The sequence below is a fragment of the Malurus melanocephalus genome, unplaced genomic scaffold, assembly GCF_030028575.1.
Source record: "Malurus melanocephalus ecotype Western Australia unplaced genomic scaffold, MMel_1.1 scaffold_395, whole genome shotgun sequence".
NCBI lineage: Eukaryota > Metazoa > Chordata > Aves > Passeriformes > Maluridae > Malurus > Malurus melanocephalus.
Genome location: NW_026623627.1, coordinates 357595 through 380294, shown reverse-complemented (window position 1 = coordinate 380294; position 22700 = coordinate 357595). Strand labels below are relative to the sequence as shown.

General features: G+C 35.1%; 1 protein-coding gene across 3 annotated transcripts in view; it reads right to left on the bottom strand.

Annotated features, from left to right (window-relative positions):
* PTPN3 (protein tyrosine phosphatase non-receptor type 3) overlaps positions 1–22700 on the bottom strand; it is a 158931-nt gene that overhangs the window by 5564 nt on the left and 130667 nt on the right. For 2 of the 3 annotated variants that reach the window (XM_057379243.1, XM_057379246.1), the window contains exons 17-26: positions 22024–22101; positions 20993–21049; positions 16684–16840; positions 14831–14997; positions 12097–12187; positions 11779–11840; positions 10796–10942; positions 8538–8666; positions 2786–2931; positions 1986–2121 (exon numbers count right to left, since the gene is read on the bottom strand). In XM_057379243.1, the coding sequence (XP_057235226.1) occupies positions 1986–2121; positions 2786–2931; positions 8538–8666; positions 10796–10942; positions 11779–11840; positions 12097–12187; positions 14831–14997; positions 16684–16840; positions 20993–21049; positions 22024–22101 (1170 nt within the window). The remainder of the gene's footprint in view (positions 1–1985; positions 2122–2785; positions 2932–8537; positions 8667–10795; positions 10943–11778; positions 11841–12096; positions 12188–14830; positions 14998–16683; positions 16841–20992; positions 21050–22023; positions 22102–22700) is intronic. The other variant, XM_057379244.1, reaches the window with a different exon arrangement.

Sequence of the window (22700 nt, the reverse complement as noted above, 5' to 3'; positions counted from 1 at the left end):
CTGATATTAATTCACAAGATGCATCTGGCAAATTGTATCACCTTAGAATGGAGCACACACATAATCCCCACAGGGCAGCTGAACATGCTTCAGGTAAGGCTATTAAAACTGAACAATCCCTTTATTACAACTGAATAATCTCTAATGGCTCCTTTCAGAAACCCTAAGTGGAATATCAAATATAAGCAGTGAGGGTAGCTGACATGCAGGAATGGGAATGCAATGGAGTACCCAGAACCAGATTGAGATATTTACATGCAGGTCTCTGGTATTCTGCTTTCTCACAGCTGAGTGCTTGCTTCTGTGTCTCATTTACAGCACAGTATGCCGGTTTTGCTCACCGGCTTTTCACAACAYTATCTGCCTGCTTCAGAAATAACAAGTGAATTTATTTTCACAGCATTGCTGCTACAGATCATCCCTTTCCTGACTGTGCTGACAGCAAACCTTGTAACACAGCAAGCAAGGTAAAGAATCCTATTTTAGACWTTCGTTTCCCACACTGGGGGTCTGACTGTAGATGTATTTATTACTATCCTCTGTATTCTTCAGTTATGCCAAAGTGTGAAGTGAAAGGACAATTCTGGCTGATTTATCTTGTAACAACAGGAACTCGGTCTTCTGCCAAGCTGAAGTTTACTTCAGGTTTTTACATCTGATTCTCAAGAAGACCACCTATAGCATGTTGAAGCTTGAACTTGCTTAGGTAATTTTAGAAACTGAGAGGTGTAGACAGGTGCAACTCCAGAAATTAATACTCAGCTTCCTTAAACTTGAAGCTGGTGTTCTTCATCTCGTGACAACTTTGTCATCACCTCTGCTACCACTTTAGCCAGGAACAGGTAGGGGACCCTTCAAACAACTYCCTTATCAACCATACAGTCCCAGCTCTCTTCCAGAGAGTGCACTCCTACTGCAGTGAACATGAGTCCCAGCAGCAAGTGCAGACAAGCTCTGCTCAGTGAATGCTCTAATGGTACACGGGCAGCTGGAGATCCTGACACTTTTACAGCCTTTAAGAATGCAGGATTTCCCCCACATCTAGTCATAATGCTAGTTCCTGCAGCCATTAACCTGTTAGGGAATAGAATTTGTCTTCTTAAGTTAACTTTTCTGTKGTCAAATAGATTTGATTTCAATGATTTCAGGCATTTTCTTTGGAAAATGAGACAGAAATGYCCAGTTTTACTGTTGGCTTTCTGTGTCTAAACACCCTTACTTCCATTTCTCCTGGGGCATTTAGCTCTCCAAGATAACCCACAAGCAGAATTCTTGTCATCCAGCCTCTCCTAAAGAAAGAACAATCTCTCATCCTTCATCCTTGGTCTCTAAGGTCAATATGCTCTTTTCCAAACCTGACACAAARTAGCTCTTGTGATCTCATCTTTGAGTGACTTTCATTTAAAAATCACTGTCTACTTTCATGTTTTAGTTATTGATGTTACACAGCCTGCCCTTTGTTTTTTTCAAACTGGGTAGAGGCAAAATTTCAAAAAAAAAATCCATAATATGTTCCTATAGAATTTCTATTCTAAAGTGTTCTATTGAAAAGCCACTTYCTGTCTTTCAAACCAGGCTACAAACACTATGATTTTACCTACAACTTAATAACTTCCTATAATGCTCTCTACTAGAAAGAAAAACAAAAATTTATTCCAGTTTCTTGCAGAGAACTTAGACAAAGGACCATGAAAAGATGATCAGTACCAGTCTGACTCTGGGCATTCTAACTACTTACAATGTATAGAAATCAATTATCTTTTCATGGCAAGATAAGAAATATTTAAAAAATAGATAAATACATACCTCACTAGCAAAACAGCCTTTGCCACCGTGCTATGTTATGCTAAGATTATGAAGTCTGAAATATAATGGGCAACTGAAGATTCATAATACTAGATCCTTTAAAACATTTTTGRATCTGTTTTGTAACTTGCCAAGTGCAGTGTATACCCAGAAAATGATGCTTCCTCTCCATCACTTACTGATGTTTGCACCATCATAGCTCGYTGGTCTCGCATTTTCCGTACAATATCCAGTGGATAAACAGGCTGGTTCCTTTCAATTAAACACATGGCTGTTTCCATAGTGACCAATACGCCAGTGCGACCGATTCCAGCGCTGTGAATTGCAACAGGAAAAYAGTCTATAAAATTAGGTTTTTGCAGTGCACCATATCACAGTCTTACTACTAGCTAAACAGCCTTGAAAACTACAGGAAGACTCTAGTAAAATTCAAAGAGAGTGCAAAGTTTATTTTTACAGCAACTTCAGTACTATTTTCTGGCAATTATTAAAAATAGAAGATTTTTTAATACAAATAAAACTAAAAGCTCAATAATAATGCATTTTAAAACAACTATAGCTGCTCAAATTRTACTGGTTTGGTATTTTTGTCTTTAAAAAGGTAAGATCTAACTAACTGCTTTTGTGACACACACTTGAACAGAAGGAAAAAAAAATTGCAGTACTATTCATGATGGGATGACAACAGTGGCAGAGGATAAAAACCAGAGAATGAATTAAATTGCASATTATCAGAACTGCGATAATTATGTGACTAAGCCATTTCACCAAAAGGTTGAAGGAGAAAGGGAGACGAAGTAAACTCATCCTTGAGATATATCATCAGTGTTTCTGCCTTCAGCAGTAAATGCTCATATTGCACAGTTTAACATTTTCAGCTAATTCAAGGAATCTCCTGCCTTACAGACAAATTTTTCACATCAAATGCTTATTCTAAGGCTGAAGCAGATCTATAATCAGAAKTTTAAAACACAAGTACCTGCAGTGAACAAGAACTGGCTCATTCTTTACTCKTTTTGGCCTCATAAAGGTCACAAACTCCAAGAAGTCCATGGAGTCATCAGGAACGCCATGATCAGGCCAGGCTACRTACTGGAGATGGGTTATGGTGTGTTGTTGTTCTGTCTAAAATACAGAAAAGTTTTCAAAAAATGTCCAGTGTTATTACTCCTTTATTAATGCTTACCAGATAGAAGTCCTATGTTTCACCGCAAGAGTTTTCTGCAGATGTAATGGTGTAGAAATTTTTGTGATTTTAAAATTCATTGTGAAGTACCAACATGTAATTCTTAGAAAGAATTCAAAAGGCATAACATTTTCTAAATAAATGAGGTATCAAGTTTAACTTTTGTGATCTAAACGTTCTAATTTTTTTTATTTATTGACTTTGACATCATGGATTCACCTATGATAAAACGATACAAGATATAAACATAATAGCACCACACAACAGTTCAGAACTTGTTGGAAGAAACAACTGAGAACAGGGGTTTAGGACTATACAATTTATTGTAAATATGTCTGTGCACACTCACAGACTCAGGTATAATAAAGTTGCCTGCAATCTTTGCTAAATCTGGTTTCTTTTATAAAATAATATGTATGTATCATTCATACATACATGCTCATTGTACATATATGAATGGCCACAGRAAGATACTTTTCTGTATGGAAGCAATATAATTAGTTAAAATATTCTGTTGTACAAAGAGTTCTTTTTTTGAATCAATTATATGTAAAAACCCACGRTTTTACAGAAGTTCCTTCAGTTTAGCTTTTCCTTAACTTTGATTATGAAATCACTCAATCATCTTTGCATTCAGATTGGGCTCAACTGATACATTACAGATGTAACTAATGATTAGGGTGGGAAGGAAAAGACCTAAGGGAGAGCTCTGCTGCATCCTGCAGCGAGGATCTCACTCTTTACAAACTGAGACAAGTCTTCACTTTCCTTTAATCCTTCCACATGTTTTACAACAGTTTAGCTTTTACCTGCATTTTATTTATGTCCATTACCAGACACCTTTGACACCCAACTGAAATAAAACTCTCCTTTATCACTGGATTAGTCTATAAAAGCTGGCCTTTCCCTAGTGGTCCACACAGGAATGTTTTTGTGATGACAGGGACTTTAAAAAGGTTTTTCCCCTTTTCTCTTTCACYCACAACTGCTGAATTATAGGACTTGTTTTAAGTGCCTTCAACTGCTTGTTTTTCCTCTCCCATTTGAGGATGTTCCACTCCCAGAGAAGAGGYTAGTAGGATGAAAAAAATAGAACTACCTATGTACTCCCTATGCACTAAGTAGAGTATTAGGAAATGCATTTATTCCAGACTAAGCAATTGCAGAAATTTACAACTGCCTCCAGGGACAAAACCAAAAAAAATTACACAGCTCATACTTTGCTTCTTAAAGGCAGAGCCTGAGCAAGCAACAGTTAAAAGGTCCAGCACAAGGCCCAAGTGGACAATGTAATCTAACATTAATGACCAAGCTCATTGTAATACAAATTGCATTGARATCTATCATTCAGGTCATCAAAAGACAGACAGTGACCAAGATGCCTGCATGAAAAAAGATAGCCTTTTGCTACCCAGCTCTGCTGAATAGAAAAAGCTGACCTTGATCAAATGATTATCGTTCACATTTTTCTGAAGTGCCACAGATTGAAAAAAATACAAAAAGCTTGTSTAGAAAATGTCATTAAAAAGTCCTCCTTTGAAAATCTGAACATGCTTAATCAGAACCTCTTCAAAAGGGAAATAAGATAAAGCAGCAATTATACATAACAGTTTGAGCTGATTCTCTGAAATCAGAGACAGTTGAATTACAGCATCCTGCGGTAACTGATTAATTTGAAAATTATCCAAGACTGACTATCCAGTTGCCTTCCATGTGCTTCAAGAACTTAAAGCTATACAACATGGAGAAGTGTCAGTGGCACACCTGAGAAACACTGACAGTGATCTGTAGAAGAAAAAAAGTCATTTTACAAGCTCAGAACAAAGGAAAGACCTACTTTTTATCTATCAGTATCTCAGACTCAAATAGAGTTGCATTTAGTTAAATAGTTTACAGATATTAAGTACAAAAATCATGTTACATAAGAYTTTTTCAGAGTGAGAATACAGTTTAAGAACATGCACTTAGTYCTCAGAGCTGCTGCTTTTGGTGTAAACATCTTCAATTTCTGTTATGTGTACTAATCATCCTCAGAGATAGATACAGTTTTTTGTTAGTTTTTTTCCAGGTATGACTTGAGCTTCAGTGCTGTTTTCTAATTATTTGTTTTTTAACATAACCAATTTTGATTCTTTTGGTTGAGCTCTTCTGAGATGATCTAAAATGCTGAAAATTGACTGTTCTGCCACTTGCTTYTCAAAATGTGTAAGTTTTTTAAAACACTATATTTTATTAGAAATTTAAACCCAACATAAATAGTAAATATATTCATGTATACTAGAACTAGTTTTTCTATATCTAAACTTTAATGTCTCTTGCAGAAAATATCAAAACAGTACTCTGACGAAAGTCCAGAGTTTTGAAAGCCATTTTTACTGAGATTTTTGTTTGTTTGTTTTTTAACGTAAAATCTTCAAGTCTAGTGAAAATCAGTTCTTAAATTCAGAAAATGTCAGCCAAATAAYACCCCATGTGGAAATAACTTACATTAAAAGACCATCACAGTTACAAAAATCTGCCACTCATATATGAAAAAAAAATGCTAGAAATGTAGTTACTGGTTCCATAGTTAGCCCTGCAGTATATGTTCTGTTAGCAATACTGATTTTTAAACACTATTCCTCCCAGATCCTGCTTCTTGATACAAACCTGGTAATGTACCAAGGTTACAAGAGGTAATTTCTCATTACATTCAAGTTACTCATCAAACCATTATTCTCTGAAACTCAGTTTAAGTMTTTTCTAAACTTTTTTCTTTTTGCACTGAGTTTTTCAATGACAGTTATCCTAATGACTGATAAATGTATAGAWTTTCTTCATAAAAATGTGGCTTTATTAGTCCTGTTTTATGAGTCCTAACTTACAGAAAGACAGCAAGAGCTGTTTATGGCTTGGTTGCTATTTTTGCCTAACTTGACCTTGTACACCTTGCTGTTCCAAAGTTATTTAATGATTTTTTGCATTCACATGGTCTGATTTAAATGAAATGTTTGTATTTGGTATTTGCTCAAATCAGCTTATAAATTATGGATTCAGAAAAATTARCCCAAACCACAGACTCCAGTGACACTTCAGGATTATGTAATTTGCCCAGTTTGTCATCAGCCTTTTGGCCAACATTTAGCTTCTTCATGGTGTTGATCCACATTTACTTAGTAAGGAGCTACAGAGACCATGTTTGTCCACAGCTGTTTGTCCTTGTGCTTCTGATAATGGTCATTTGCATTAYAGCAAAGTTGTTTGTTGTTCAGCAAAAACCCCCCCAAAAAGCTATGTRCTTGTCCCCACCCCTCCTGGACAAATTCAAGACATCTAACTACAGCAGCAGCTTCACTGTGGTTAAGCCAAYATCCTCAATTTTGTTCTGAAACACATGATCTTTTCCAGTAAGTCTGTCATTTGGGCTGAAAATTCTGACAAAGAACAGGGCAGTCAGAGGTAATGCTTCAAATGGCTGCTTCAACACTTGCAAAACAGCTGTACTGTCAAGACCTTCAGCCACAAAAATATCCATTCCTCAWCTTTCTGCAGTTTGCAGCTTTGCTTATTATAACTACATAAAAAGGTAAACTTCCTCATTTCATTCCTTAAATGACAGACTCTCCCTGATTAATAAAAGATTGGTGTCCTCTTCAGAAAATCAACATACAGAGCTTAGAATYATAATACTCATATAGAAACAAGRAAATTTAAGCTTGAAATGTAAACRTTAATTCTTACTTTTCTTAGAAACCACACRAGAGATTTTGCATTTTAATGTTTCAGCTAACGTCCTTTTTCTGTATAGGTTATAATATAATCTCCAATAATGAGAAAAAAAAATCACAATGTAAAACTACATTAACCCTGAAATGGCCTTTTTATCTTCTAAGCAGGAAAGGTTGTGGTCTTTGGCAGGAAGCTTCACAAACTTACCTTGAAAGCTGAGTCTGAATGATCAGGGTTAAGTCCCAGTTTCTAAAGAATAGATACTCTAGCAAGTGGCATTTGGCATTTCTTGGACAAGTGTTCACACATGATTATGATTCTGTACACACTGGCCATAACATTTTAACTTACTTTTGTTCTTTGGCTCTTAATGGTTCAAAGCCAGTGAGAKTTAATGGCCAATCCTATGTTGTATGGCATTTATCTTAAAGGAAACTGAACGAAAGTTTGTTTCAGGCTTCTCATGCTCTCTTCTTCAAGGATTATAAAGAAATATGTATCTTGTTTTACAAAAYAATGCACAGTGTGATGAACTCTGCACTCACACTACATGATTTCTTTTGTTTGGTCTGTTTGTTCTGGTCCCAAAGTGTTCTGAATATTTTCTTAAAAAATAAAAAGCCTCAGCCAACTTCAAAACCCCCCAAACTTAGTGCTACACTATAGCTTTCAATCTCGGTCTTGAAAAGAAAAGGCAGGAAATTAAACCTTTCTTCATTTTATGAGACTTAGAAAGATTACAAACAAATAATTTGAGAGACAGGGACCAAAACTTTGTGTACTTACAATACTACATTTATGAGGTTAATTTTTTCTGTGCAGACATTCAAGTTTATCAGTTCAAGATTAATAGGCCAAAATACAGAAATAAATAGCATGCTGCTCCCTGACTGAGTGGTTTCTCATTSCTAGAAACTGAAATACTGCAAATGATCTTAACTGAAAGACCTTAACTGAAAGACTGACTGCAAATTAGCCTTTGGTCAGTATCCAGTGATTTCTTACACATCTTATGATAGCACAAATACTTCATATTTTTAGAAAAAAACTATGACCATAGAATTTTGGAAAAGAGATGAAGATGGGAAACATAAGAAATACAGGTCAACCTAGAAATGAAAACCAAACCTCAATTGCTACAATTCAGGTTATGGGAAGTCTAGATGTGACCTGAACTAAGATTTCACATCACAAGATGACATGCTGTATTTTGCCTTCTCTTTGCTTTCTAATTCACTAGACATTAGCATGGAAGTATTAGGAGCTATGGAATATATGTATCTTTCATAAATTGAGCACATTTCAATGGAGATATGTATGGATTTTTTATTTTTTAAAATCTGGCTTAGGACAATGAAAAGGAACTGGTGAGATTCTGCGTCTTCTCTCAAAACAACATTATTATGCTTCACTTCTTTATTATTTGTTCTAGCTGCACGTGCCATTAACCCAGTGACCCATATTTCATCCTTGAAAAAGCAGAGTTATTTAGGAAAAAACTCTCATTAGAAATCAAAGTACTTGTGGAGAGTCAGTGATTGCAAAATTGYTTAGAGAAAGGCACTGAACTTCCTTATGATGCTTACTGCAGTATCTGGACAGCAGAAAGTATTACAGGGCTTCCAAGAGTCTCTTTGGAGAAGCTTAGAGCAATAATCAAACCATTGATCCATTTACTATACACATATTCTATTTTAAAAAGCGTGTGTGTGTGCATAGACACATATGCATATGGACACACCGAGATATACATTGTCAGACACMAAGTCTGCATCTCCCATCTGTAAATGTATTTGTTCAGCCTATTTAGGGATAAAGAAAGGCAAAGGGCATTTACCTCAACATTTGTAATGACCATTTCTCTGACCACATAAGCAATCGTGCAGTCTTCAGAGTGGCATCTGACACGGAAGCAGCCATATTCCATTACATCTGGTGGATCAGGCCAATACTGRTGACATTTGGTCTGTAAAGAAAATTAAGCACATGTCAAGACTGCATACAAGCACTTCTGTTTCCAGCTATGTCATAGTTCAGGGAATTCAAGGAGTGCTATAAAATCTGTTCTGGTTTGCTGTGAGATTTTTTCATCCACATTGAAAAATAACAAGAAAAAATAGAGTAAAATTCTGCATAAACTTCTGTTTTTAATGATTTATAATAAATATTCAGGTAAATTGGATGCATGATGCTTTGTCTGCTGTTTGTATGAAATTTCTAAAATGACTTCTCAAGGCATAATGTGGGAGAACAAATATGGATTTATACAGTCTTAAGAGAAGTGGAGAAGCATATGGGGTAAATTTATAACTAGGTTTAGCGAGCAATAGCAGGCCACAGCAAAGGCAGAGCCACACTTTCCTTGAAAGTGAACAATGAAAGGACAAGAGTCAACTGTAAAGATGCAAGAAGGGTAATTCTGTTTAGATGTTGGCAAAAAAATGCCAGAAACACGGTCAAGCACAGAAAGAAGAAGTTCTGTGAGAATGTGGTATCTCCACCTATGGATATAATTCAAACTTACACGTGACACTGCAACCTGCACAAAATTCAAAGGTGGTTTTATCTGTAACTTTTAAATTGATACAGAGTAGCAAGAACTGCAATTTTTGAAGTGTTAAAATTTCTTAATTCTACCTTTAATAGGGCTCAATTTTCAGAGGCTTGAAATCCAAATTATAACCATTATGACKGAAATTGTTACTGTGGTAATTTATCTTAACTACTTTCCCCTTCAAATTTAAGCCAAAACAATGTATCCATCTCTAAAAAAATGAACATTACCGTGGAGAAAAAAAAATCCAATCATACAAAACACCATTGGAAAGAGAGAGCCTGGAATGTAAAACCTCCAGGGACTGGGAAAAGGTTTGGCATTTGCCAATGGGGATACTCTTGATGAGAACATATATATTTTTCTATCTCTGAAAGTTCACCCACAAACTGGGCAAATGCAAATAATTTCTGAAATTATTAGGRAAAAAAAAAACCTCAGAAAAAGCAYAGTGTGTAAAGGTACCAGCAGAGTGATTAGAGGACATCAACAACTACCGTGAAATTTCCAACTGCCTGGATGAATTCCAGGCTATTACTAATCTGCGTTTCTCCTCAATACAAGAAAATGAATGCAGCAAAACAGCCAARAGATGAAGGGAGCATTTTTAGGCCAGGTGAGGTTCAACAATGTCTGCTTCCATGAGCATCTAMACAACCTGACCATGGTTAGAACCTAATCGTTGTTTAATTGCTGTTCCTTACATCTCAATCTTTATGCTGTTTAAGAGCTCAAATACTTACTCCCTTGCTTTGTAAAAATACTGGATTTTGACTGGGATGCCAAATAAATTTGATAGTGTAGGATAGATCAAATAGGAGKTACAGATAAAGGCTACAGTGAAGGCATACAGGAGTTCACACTTTCTCCACTTCTTAAAAAACCCAACCGTTGAGTTTTGAGCTTTTAAAACTTCAAAACCAATACCTTCCCATTTAATCTAAAAACTTAAYATTTAAAACTACAAAGGACACATTAAACCAAAATACACCAAAATACACCAAAATTTTCACTTTACTATTCCAAAATTCAAGGAGAGAGAATTTATCTAAACATAATTAAAAGAATTATCAGAGCAATTTGAGAAAAAAACCTGAGATGTAAATAAAAATAAGCAAGCTAAATTCTGACCACCACTAGTAAATACCATAATGGCAGACTCCKTTTTTACAGATAGACTACAAGGTTTGTCAACCCACTCAATGTTTCCAAACATTTGCTGAATCTTTTGAAGAGAAAATGCAACGTGGAGCCAAATACTTGGGAGGAAAAATGACAGCATGTAGTACCTCTCTGATCAGCACAACACAGTTAATGCAGTGATTTCTGTTTATCAGACAGCTGGTTTGTTTTCAAAGCAGTGYAGCAAAAAGCAGGTTGAGGACTACCTGTTCCCTCTATGTAATTCAGAAAGCATGGCCTTCAGAAGAATGATTCAAGAGAGTAAGTTTGCCTCTTTCAGGGTTATTCAATCATAACAATTGAAACAAGTTCAAAGGTACAGCACAGTTCTTTAGCATACAGAGAACCTGGGCACTTACCCGTCCTCGTTCGGTGAGAGTTGTTAACATGATGATCAGTGACAATTTGTGATCCCAGACTACTTGCCAGAAGTGTGCACATGTGTGTGGAAGAGGCCCCTGAGTAGCAATGTACCGGTTCACAATGCCAGCAGAAGGAATTTCCATCTACAGAGGGAAAGAAAATCCTTTGTTAAGTTCRCCTTCACTATTCAAGTGCTATTTAAACTCAGCATTTCATTCAAACAGGAAGCTTTGAGGGAAGATCAGGCAAAAAGCATGGTAGTAAGACAATCAAGATCACAATTTGTTATGTGAAAAGCTATTAAATCATTAATTTAAAACAGATATAACGTACAGATTCCATAGTCCTTCAGTCTGTCATTCTATGAACAGATTAATAGCGAAAACATACTTGAAAACTTGAAACTGCAAAGGTCTCTGAATTTTCTTTAATATTTAGTTAGGAATGATAGCAGGGTAGATACACCTAAGGTACACTAGCAAAAAATGTTTACTGCCTGATACTAAACAGAGGAAGTTAATAACTGACTCTCTGATTTAGGAGCTTACCCTATGTATCTGACACCGACACWCACATTTTCCCCTCTTTTCCCTGATTCCCAACCTACACTTGATTGATTGGGGAAATCAAAGTTCTAGTTTATCTTCTGGATCCTTAAYAGAATCTTAGAACCTCTAGGTGGTTCTAGAGGGAAAAAGGTTTAGTTTTATTCAGTCAACCTCTGCATTTGAAGTGTATGGAAAAACAARAAAAAAATTACTGGTTAATGACTCTGCACATAACCACATGGCAGCACCCACTATGCATTAGGATGGTCACTTACATCACAATAGACACTATCTTTCACATTAAGAAACATTGCATCTTTTGCATTTACAAATCCTCAAAATCAAAACAAAATTAAAATTCCTTAAAAAAGCCAAATTTAGTCTGCTTTAGTAATACAGAAAGTGAGTAAATGCAGGTTTGTATGACTTACATTCACATAATTTGCATTAATGTAATCTTCATCTCCTTGCARTATTATCCTTGTGGCATCATCTGCACATACACACACACAAAGAMAGAGGGAATAAAATTAGCAATTAAGAGACATGCTTCCCCTCTATTAAGTTAAAAAAAAAAGCTGAGGAATTGCAGAGACACAAACAGCAGAATACAAACCAGAATAAATTACCTTTTAGAAAATAAAATGAAAAATTATATGACTTCAATTATATAATGAAATTTTCAATCAGCAAGTTCAATAYAGCAGTTTTAAAAAGCAAAATAGGCAGAAACTGTACTTTAGACTCACAAGGTAGAACATCTTTGTATCTATTCTTGTCCATATTCTGAGGTACCTTTGCACATGTAACAGMCAATCCTGGTTTCTTTCTATAAAGTTGCTGCAAAGTAGAATGAAAAATTATAGGATTTTGAGGGGTGTCATTATGCTATACACACACTAATTACATTCACACAAAAATACATAGACTGAAAAAYGTTACATATTTTCTTTAATGTTTTTCCTATCCTTCTGCAAAATTCACTTGAGAGGTTTTTACAWTTAACATGACAAGAATTTCTATTATTGCTAGCCCATCAGAATTGCTAAAAGAATTTCTAGGAACAAAAACAAAAATAAAAACAGCATGTGAGCAACACTGATATAAACTGTTACTCTGCAAGTTTGTCTCTTGCTCATAAAACTGCAGACCAGAAGGACAACAACGGTTGAGAGATGAACAAGGAGCAATGAATGGCATCAGAACAAAAAAATAGCTGCAGACTTATTTTCTAGAATTAACTATAATACARAAATTTCAGAAAAAGTTTTATTCTCTAGACTAAAGCCATCCATTCCAATCCTGCAAGAACCTAAAAACCCCAAATTTCAATGTAGCCCAATCTCTCAACAAGTGACTTCTTTGGTTTTGGGCCAACCCCTATGCTGCAGACTTTATCTGAAGAACATGTGGGCATATCAAATGGGGTGTATAACCAAAATTTTGAGGTTKGTGTTAGATAAATGGTTGGACTCCATGATCTCAGAGGGCTTTCAAACCCTAATGATTTATGCTTCTAAGTACACCAAACAGGACAAAAAAAACCAACAAAGGTATAGAGGGGAAAAAAAACCAACAACAAAAACCCCAAGAAATATAAAAACAAGAACTATAGCTTCAGTGTATTAAATTTACATGAAAGCACCTTACAGCTGAGTYATTAACCTGGCTGTGCCAGAGTTTTACATCCTTCACTGAACACTTGCAAAGAGCTCATTATATCTTACATSTTTAATGAAGATTTTGAATATTGTTCCATACATAAGATGGAATGAAATAGGAAGCTAAAATCCCCTACTTTCTGGTTGAGAGAAAAAAACAACACACAAAAATATTTATTCTACTGAGATTTACTGGACCTTAAAACTCTGTATCACAGCTCACCGCATTTTTCAACKTATATAATATAAACAAGTCATGTGAGAAGAGCACTTGATAATATATGTAATGGAAAAACTTTTATCTGTTACAACTCAAGTTCCACTTTACTAGAGCCAGGCTGCAATTTCTTCCTTTTTTTTAGGAAGACAAGGAAGAATAATTTAAAGTCAAGTAACTATTCTTGAGCTTCACTGTTGCCTGACAAACAGGCATTTGCTATTGACAGACTTCTTAAATTCCGATTAAATGGAGGAAGATATTCTGGAAAAACTTGATTATTCACAGTCTATTGGCTAATTAGTTACTATTTTATTAAAGTGAATGGAGAGTTYGAGAGCCACCAAAGCTGATGAGGAGATTCTGCAATTGGCTCTACTTCTGAAGATCTTTAAACAATGAACTCAAAGCACGAAGGCCACTAAGCTGTCCCCAGGCTTATTAGATTCCAAAAAGGTTTTGTGCTTTTTTTTTGTAATATCCTTTTATAAACTCTGTCATAAAAGAAGGGTTAAATATAGGATCAAATATCATATGAATATCATAATATCATATATCAGAGTATCATAAAAGATCAAATATCCTATGAAGCTCACTACAGGAAATTTGTACACAAATTTAGTCAACAAATTTGACAATTAAGAAAGTATTGAAAGGTCAGTTCACATCTTTGAGCTACTGCTTCAATAGCCAACAGATTCATCATAATTGCTGCATTGCATCCAATGCTATGGATTTTGAAAAGCAGTTATAAACCATTACCTAAAATTCCTTAAAAACAGAGGAATTTCGATTTTCAGAAATCTTGCAAATAAAGCAAATCTCATAAAACGAGTGATTATACAATAAACAGTACCACAACTCTTCAGCCAGTACCATTAAATTTTATAGCTTAAAAAAAATAGTGAAGAAAAGAATATCAAAAAGGGGAAAAATTTTATTGCTGTTCTACAAGTTTTCAGTGAGACAAAGGGTTTCTCCAGAACTCAATGCCAACTTTATTAATTATAATAAACTAGGGTTTATTCTACTATAAATGATGCCATAAATCTAAAGAGCTACTATAAATGTTAGAATCCACAACAGTAAAGCAACCAAAAACATACATATGCTGCACTCCCTTGCCATTAGAGACGCAGATGAATTATCCTGTGTAATTTCTTACACGAACATTGCAGGAACTAGTTTAATAAAATATAAAACATTTTATTAGTCAGTTTTATATGACATTCCTTGCAAACACATTGAAGAATATAGCAAAAAAACCAAGTACAAGACTGACCTCTGTCAAAATCCTACTACCATACACCATAAAACAACTGCAGAAAAAACACTAATTTAGTGAACTTTAGGTGTTTGAGCTAGAAACACATTAATTCAAACACATTTTTCTCAGCAGATGGTAGTTTGTGTAAGACTGATAACACATTCTTCCCTGTTCTAAGTAGTGAAGTGTGAAACTGACAGGYGAGTCAAATTGTTGCTCTCTTGAGGTAAGAGTGAACAGGAACAACAAGATTTGCAATTAATTAAAACCCYTACATTAGTCGCTGGTCACAGCTGTTGGTCTATATTAATGGCATTTTAGAGCTGAATTTTGCCTACCTCAAACTGAATAAGGACAGTCCCACTTTCCAGTCCTCTTCTTAGCTGCTCCATAGACTCCTCCAGTGTGTCACCACCATATTCCGAACAGACAGGAAGAATAGATTCTGGGAGAGTGTGGGAATCAGCTTCATCTTCTGATTTRGGCTCCACAAACTGTTGAACTACTGAAAGATGTGTAGAAAGTTATAATCCATTACATAGGAATTAATGTGTTTTTAACAGATATAAAAATTTACCAGCTTGAAATAACAACAGTTTGCAAAACCTCAGCAAAGCAAATAGAAACACATTTAACTTCATTTTTTTGTACTATACTACTGTGAAAACTATGAAGAATAAAACATCCCTAAGACTTTTCTGAGAGAGAAACTCAAAGTGCCTATCTGTGAAGGCAAAGAACTTTAATTCCAAGCACAAGGAGGTTTTTGAAAACTTGTCTTATAGAATGAATGGCTAAATAGGCCAACATCCACCAYGGTAAAAAACAAAGGAGTTTTGTCTAAAAAAAGTGGAATATCCCTACAAGAAATTTGTATAGGTTTGGACCCACAACAACAAAACAAAGGCAAAAATCCTTACATCACACTCYTTTGCCATTAGAGAAGCAATGGAATTATATTTCGCAATTTCTTACACTAACATTGAAGGAACCAACTAAAATGAAAAAAAAAATCATTGTTCTGTTTTCCACACCATGCCTTGCTAACATTTTGTCATGAAGAACATGACAAACTTTGATCAAGTAATATGCATGGCAGTTCTGTGTCTAAGAAAGGTATTGTACCACCAAACATGTCCAGCTGTGGTTATTCTCTGCAGTGATCAGAACAGCTCAATAGCTGCCAAACTTCAGAAAACAGGGAGCTGTTCATACTCATGCCTATACAAAATGACTGGTATKGGGCCACAGGTTATCTTTAGATAAAAGCAGATTTGTCTCATCTGCAAGTTGGAAGGGGACTAGAAAAATTAAACTAAACTCTGCATAAAGCCAGTGGAAAACAAAATAAAGAGCSCATCTGTCTTCCTAGAAACACAAGAAGTTTTAAATACAGCTGATGCTACAGAAGTACATATCACTCAGGCTGTTTCACTCCCTCCTGTTTMCCAGTAATGTGTAATCCTTTAAGATTTTTATGTCTTCATGTAATCAGAAACTGTAAATTTGTGTGTTATGGTCTTACCATAACTCTTAAGGAAAGCAAATAATAAATTAGGAGTTTCACATCGTCTGAAAGCTTTTGGGATCCTTTTGGGATCTACATGCATTTAAATATGGAACGCGCAAAACCAAGCGGGACGATTCCCCATAGTTTAGATATACAGGTTTAAGACTCTGCATATTTCAAAGATTGTCTCCTCTTTGCGGGCAGCAGTTCAGCAAGTGGCCAGCATAGGTTCATCTCAATATTTTCAGAAAATGTTTACTGTAAGAATGACGTGAGGAGCAGCCTATCTGACTTGCTTCATCACATAATTGTGCAGGGGAACAGCCCAAGAGTTTTTGCAAACCTGCAACTGAGGGATTCTGACATTATGCTTTATTTACAACAAAACCCCAACACACCACATCACCAAAAAACCCTTTCAAGGGACTGTTTACYCTCCGGATTTTTAGACCAAAAAATAAGAAGAAATTCTAACTTGCTAGATTCTTTGTTGCAATGGTAAGAACCTATAAAGTTTAAACTACTTGTACTRTTAATTCAAATGCTGTGAGACCAATGTTTTGCACAGGCCTGTTCCAAGTGCACTAAGAAAATGTTAATGCAAACATAAGAGGGTATACCACCAAGCATAAGAGCAAGAGTCTCAAAAACATTAGAAGTGAATAAAATTAGCCCAGTTACCTTTCCTCCTGACCAAAAGTGCAAGTTCTCTTGTGTGAGATTCTCTGCTGGCTTTTATGAACATGACCACCTGGTCATGTGTGTGCTCTGAGATATCTCGGCCATTAATTAATACTATCTGATCGCCTTCATTCAGCTTTGGAATGCATTTATCAGCCTGTTTCAAGACCAAAGAAACACATTAATGTCATCACATCCAGTTGTGCAAGCAGGAACGTATCAGGATATTAAGTACATCATGTAAGCAAAGTCTTCACAGTTCTCCTGACAAAGTTTCATATTCTGTATCAGAAGCTCTATCAAGGACTCGGCTCTAAAGCTGTCTCATGCTTCAAAGCCTCTCTAGCAAGATAARGAACACTTCAAAGAGCATATTGATAGCTATAAAAGGAATTCACGTTAATCAAACAGACATCACCAGATTGCTCTCACTGATCTGTATTTCAGACTCCAAACCTCAATGACCACTGAATTTCTGAAGAAAGTATTTTAGGCACATAAGATAATCCAGTTCACCTTTAACAGAGTGAATACTCAGCAGTCCAAGCATGATTTTCATGAATGTGACTTAAGTAACATGACATTCCCCAGGCATACACTTTTTAAATTTCAAAGAAATCCATACACAATTCACATCTTTGTAATTTCTCAGAATCTTGTTTGGTGGATATCAAATGATATATAGAAAYAAAGAACATTCTTCCTCTCTTTATTTACTGATAATTTTAACAAGAAGATGCAGGTAAGTACTCAACCTCTGATGCTCAAGTTGCCTACAATGGTGAAAAATTCTTTTGCTACCTGTGCAGCAGGGAACACTAAAACGAGGTTTTTACCATCTCAAATGAAAACCCACATTATGTGTTGACTTGGATATTGCAATTTAGACTAACTGCTGGACGCCAGGGTTTGTTCAGCTTTTTATCTGCCACACTTCTTAGTATGCTTACCTCTATGTCCAGCAGAAAGCAACTAAAGCTATGGCCAGAATACGATGATAATGTTATAAAGACAACTAAGGGACTAGAGGAAATTGATATTACCACCTAATAAATAAGAGATGGAAAGAAGAAGTGATAATGAAATATCAACAAGAAGAAAAATGCAGAATAAAAAAAAAAAAGAGCCAAGAACATGAAGAAGATAAATTGGGAGTCATTTGTGCCAGAGAGTAAAGTAAAAAAAAAAAAAAAAAGAGCCAAGAACATGAAGAAGATAAATTGGGAGTCATTTGTGCCAGAGAGTAAAGTAAAAGGAAAGAAAACTTAAGCCCTGTCTAATGTCACAAAACAAAGAGAAAGAAGCAAGAGAAAAGAAAGAGGTATGGAAGATGAAAAAATCCCATGCAGAAAAGCTGATTAAAAATTTAAAGAAGGAACAGTTTCCCCCAACTTTTTCTGTAGAAATGAGGAAAGAAAATAATGAAAGTAAATAATGAAAGAAAATAATGATTTATAACAAATGTAAACCGAAAAAGAATGGGAATTAGGACCAGCCATGATGTTTTCCAACCCTGAATTAATTAGGTATTCATAGGTCCCCAAGAAGACCCTTGCCATACTTTGTGCTATTTACAAAGTCAAGACTGAAGGATGCAACTATGAATGACTGAATAATTTCATCACTCTCAAATATTAAGTTATTCTCTCTGAAATATAAATATTTGAAAAGATAGGTGATATAAAGACCATATCAGGTCAATCTAGAAGAATCAGACATCAACAAGAACTGGGAAGRAATGGTTTCTGAGTGCCTATATTTGTCTATAATTTAGATTTCTTAGATGGCTGCTATTAGTCTTTATTACAGACAGAGACTAATATCTTTGCTTAAACAAACTTTGCTAATCGTGTTTTTTAATGCCTCAGCTTTCTTATTTGGATCACCTGACTATATAGGATATATCTCAAAGGAGAATTAATTCCTCCTATGCAAGCATAATTTTTAGATTTTTCAGGTACTGAGCTTTCTCAGAAAATTAATTATCCTAAAGGCTTCCTGTCCTATTGATACATCCAATGTGTCATTTTATGMAAATCACCTCTATTGCTCCAAGAAGCATGCATGCTCTTTATCAATAAAAAGCTCTATTAAATAAAACCATAATAACCTCTTTAGCACCCGAGGACATTAATACTGTTTGTGAAAAAAAAAATCAGTACAGAACTTAAATTTWAAAAAACAAAACAAAACCAAACAGATGCAATAAATGGTTGCTCCTTCACTAAAATGTGGTCTCACAAAAATTTTGGCTACACTTTCCTAGAGTTTTCCCAGCATACTACATTACTATTCTACTAGAAGCATTTTTTAAAAGAACTTTAGGATGTGTAAAGGAAAATACTACCTTATTTTGGGGAATACATTTGTTTCCCCTCCTCAAAAAATGCACATCTTTTTGTAGAAAAGTGGGAGAAAGGTGACCTACAAACCTGGGAAATAATCTTAGGAGATTAGATTACCAAATAGCATCCCTGAAGAAAATTTACAAGATAATGAGTGAATCGTGAACAAGTTAAAAAAGTAGTAATGAAGGAAAGGCATAACTGAACTAAAATAATATAAAAATGCATTCCATAGAGTTTTAAMAACTTTGAAATATCAGCTATGTTTCATTAARCAGTAAARAATAGGTGAAATTCYGTTTATGGAAAATGATACAATCAAYGTTAATACTGCTATTCTCTAAAATAAGGTGATTTTTTCCTGTTCCTATAACATGACATGATTTCCCTAACACTGCCACTGAGTATATTATATCGGATAATTGTTTCCAACTTTCTCTGTGATCCTGGTAACTTGGTCATTTGGTGGTTTACTAAGCTAGAGAGCTAACTGATCACTTGTGTCCATGCCTATGCCACCAAAGGGAGACACTTCAATGAAGTGTTTGAAGTTAGAAGTCCAGTCCTTTTTCAATCCAAGAGAAAAAAAAAATACAGATCAATACTTTCCAGAAGASAATCTGAATCTGCCAAAGAAAATGACTGCCTCTGGAGAAATATCTTTCATTCTCTGATTGTGGAATGAGCCTCTTTGCCCTGTATAATTTCAGAATCTCAAATCCCCCTTAAAATATTTGCTAGGTTCACCATGAAACTTAAGACTGTTTTATTTTCAATTCCTAGATTTAAGTTATATTTCCTACCAAACCTTTATTCAAATAATTATTATAGTTGATAAAGGAGTGCTATGCACTGGGTAAGTCAAGCTACAAATCATAAATGTGACAAAAACAACTTCTYAAGCAATGTGTTTTAGCTTAATTTGCATCATGACATTTAGATATCAGTCCTGTGACTGCTTATAAAATTTCAGAAGAGTCTACATGATTCTGAGYGCATTGTATTTTTAGGATTAAGTCAGTAATATTTCCTCACAAGTCTGCACCAAAATTGTTTTATGAGAGTTAGGAAAAACAGTTTGGAAAAAGGTGAGAGAAAAAAATYAATACAACATATGTCCTCATAAATTTATCTAATAATTATTTAGAAAAAAAAAATATTTTATATTCCTATTATTACTTCACAATTCAACAGAATGGCTCTACTGATTCTTATAAGTATTCAACCTAGTATATAAATATTTTCATAAGCAAAAAATCTGTGATGAAATAGGAACAGAGAAAACATATGCTCCCTCTCTATGCTCCCTGTCTCCTTCCAAGTACTCTCCTATCCTATAAATATTTTTAGCCCAAAGGATTTTCTCAGCCTATTGTGGCTTGCATAGTCAATAACAGGTCTTGTCCCCCTGTATTTGTCCTTTCCTGACCAYACACAAAATTATTTTAACCACAGCATTCTTTGTTAAGGAGTTTCACAGATCTGCTATCTTATGCACCAAGAACCACTTCACTAAACGTGAAGAAGAACCTGACTTTCACAAACTCAGTTTAATAGCCCAGAGKTCCACTGGAATTTCCTCTTCACAGTGCTCCTAATCTCACAAATCCCTTCTATATCTCCCTCAAACCTGCTATTTTTTCTAGGCCGCAGGGGCCCAAATTATTTATTTTTTTTCAGTAAATGCTGTTCCTTATCCTCAGTCCTCACCCCTTATCAAGCATTTTCCCATTTAGGGTATATTTTTTGAGATGACAGGAGAACACAAATATACTTCCTACTTTTATTTTGTTTGGCTAACAGATCTTTTAATGTTTAAGAAACCACCATTTAAACCAGTTCCTAAAGAGAGCAGCTCCACTGCTCACTCAAACTATAGGAGTCCAAATTTCTATGTGTCCAGACATTTGAGAGGTGGAAGGAGTAATAATGGAAGGGATTAAAAGCCTTAAGAATTTACTTACAGGTGATCCTGGAGTTATTCTTGATACCACCAGAGGCATTTTCTGATCTACTCCACCCTAGAGGAACGCCAAGTAAATAAGAAGTAATATCATTAAGCATAAGCAGCATTTAAAACAAGTAATCAACTTATTTTTGCTTCTATATGCATTTTTATGCTGTATCATCATGGACAGGGTTGGTAGGACTGAATTTTCATCACTAAATGGGGAATTAGGGGGTGGGTTGTGGTGTCTTTTAATCTGTCAATTTCTAGTAAGCTAGATCCAATGTCTTTTTTGGCCATAAATTTTAATAGGCAATAAACAGATAAAACTGAACATTTATTGCAACCCTGTGCTTGAAGCAAACCTAATGTACACGTGAATTTGCAAGGCAGACAGTTTTCTTAGATTTTGTGACAAATATGCAAGGAATCTGCTAGGATCAAAGTTCCAGACAAYTGTACTCCCTTACTCTCTTTACATYACATTCAATTGCTACCCCAGCAATRAATAGCCAAGGTGAAAAGATCAAACCCTGCTCTAATTTTGATRTTATGGCTAATTTAAAATACTCTGCTTAAATGGAATTTCAGTCAGGGAATGTAAAACATTTACAATAGTCAATTATCAATAGTAATTTTCATTTTCTTTATAAATTAATCTTCAACTTTCCAATATGATTTTCAAWCKATATAAYTAAAYGGAACAGCACAAACTATCAAAATTMTTTTATAAATTTTCCAAAAACTGATGCCTTAAATCAGGCTTTCTAGTTCATATTTCAGCAGCCAAATGGGCAGAGTGCCTTGGATATGTGTCATGCCCATAATAAACACAACTGAAAACCAAAGGTCTATTAGATGATTTCTGTAAATGTTGCTTTAGCTTTTAAGGATTAGGCTGCCCCTTTTAAAAAGTCAGGTCGYAAGAAGTTCCTGTAAAATATAGTGTTTTTTCCAAATTATTACATTAAAAAATAAAAATAATCATGATGTTAAAACATTTTATCTAGAAAGCATTTAAAAATAATTAAAAGGCAGCTGGTTTACCTTTAGATTAAATCCAAACTTCCCTTCTTCATCTGGTATGATACGTACCAAAAGTAAATCTCCTTCAATTAGGTCATTCTGCAATGAAACATAGAAAAAAAACSACCCCAATTTTCTAATTTTTAAAAGAAAACATCAGCAAATTAGAAAATTGTGCATCCAAATTTAGGTGTGCTGAACATAAATACTCTATRTAAATCCACCTTTCAAGCAGGAAGAGGATGTGGTTGTAGAATATACTAATGGCAGTAACCTTTTAAATTGCAAAAATAGCAATATGCATCTCAGCAAATGTTCTCTGGTCACATTGTTCCAACATTGTTACTCTCATCTCAGCTTTCTCAATTGATCACTCCTGTTAAACTTTCAACCTATTATCACTAAAAGCTTAGGGGCAACACATGAGTGGAATCGATTCTACTGTAAGAACTGTGAACTAACTATCTTTCCCCTGATTTTTCTCCTTTGAATAGGTGTATTTTTATGCAACAGATCCACAAAGCAGAAGAATTAAACTCTGTTAGCAGCAAATGGACATGTTGGAAATGACCTTACTTTTCTAACTAATTTTAAKTAGTTGTTTTAATTAATTGTAAGTGCCCACTTTTAGCCACACCCCCCGATCCACTACCATAATGTTCGCAGGGAGCAGCTGCTCTGCAGTCAGTTCAGAACTG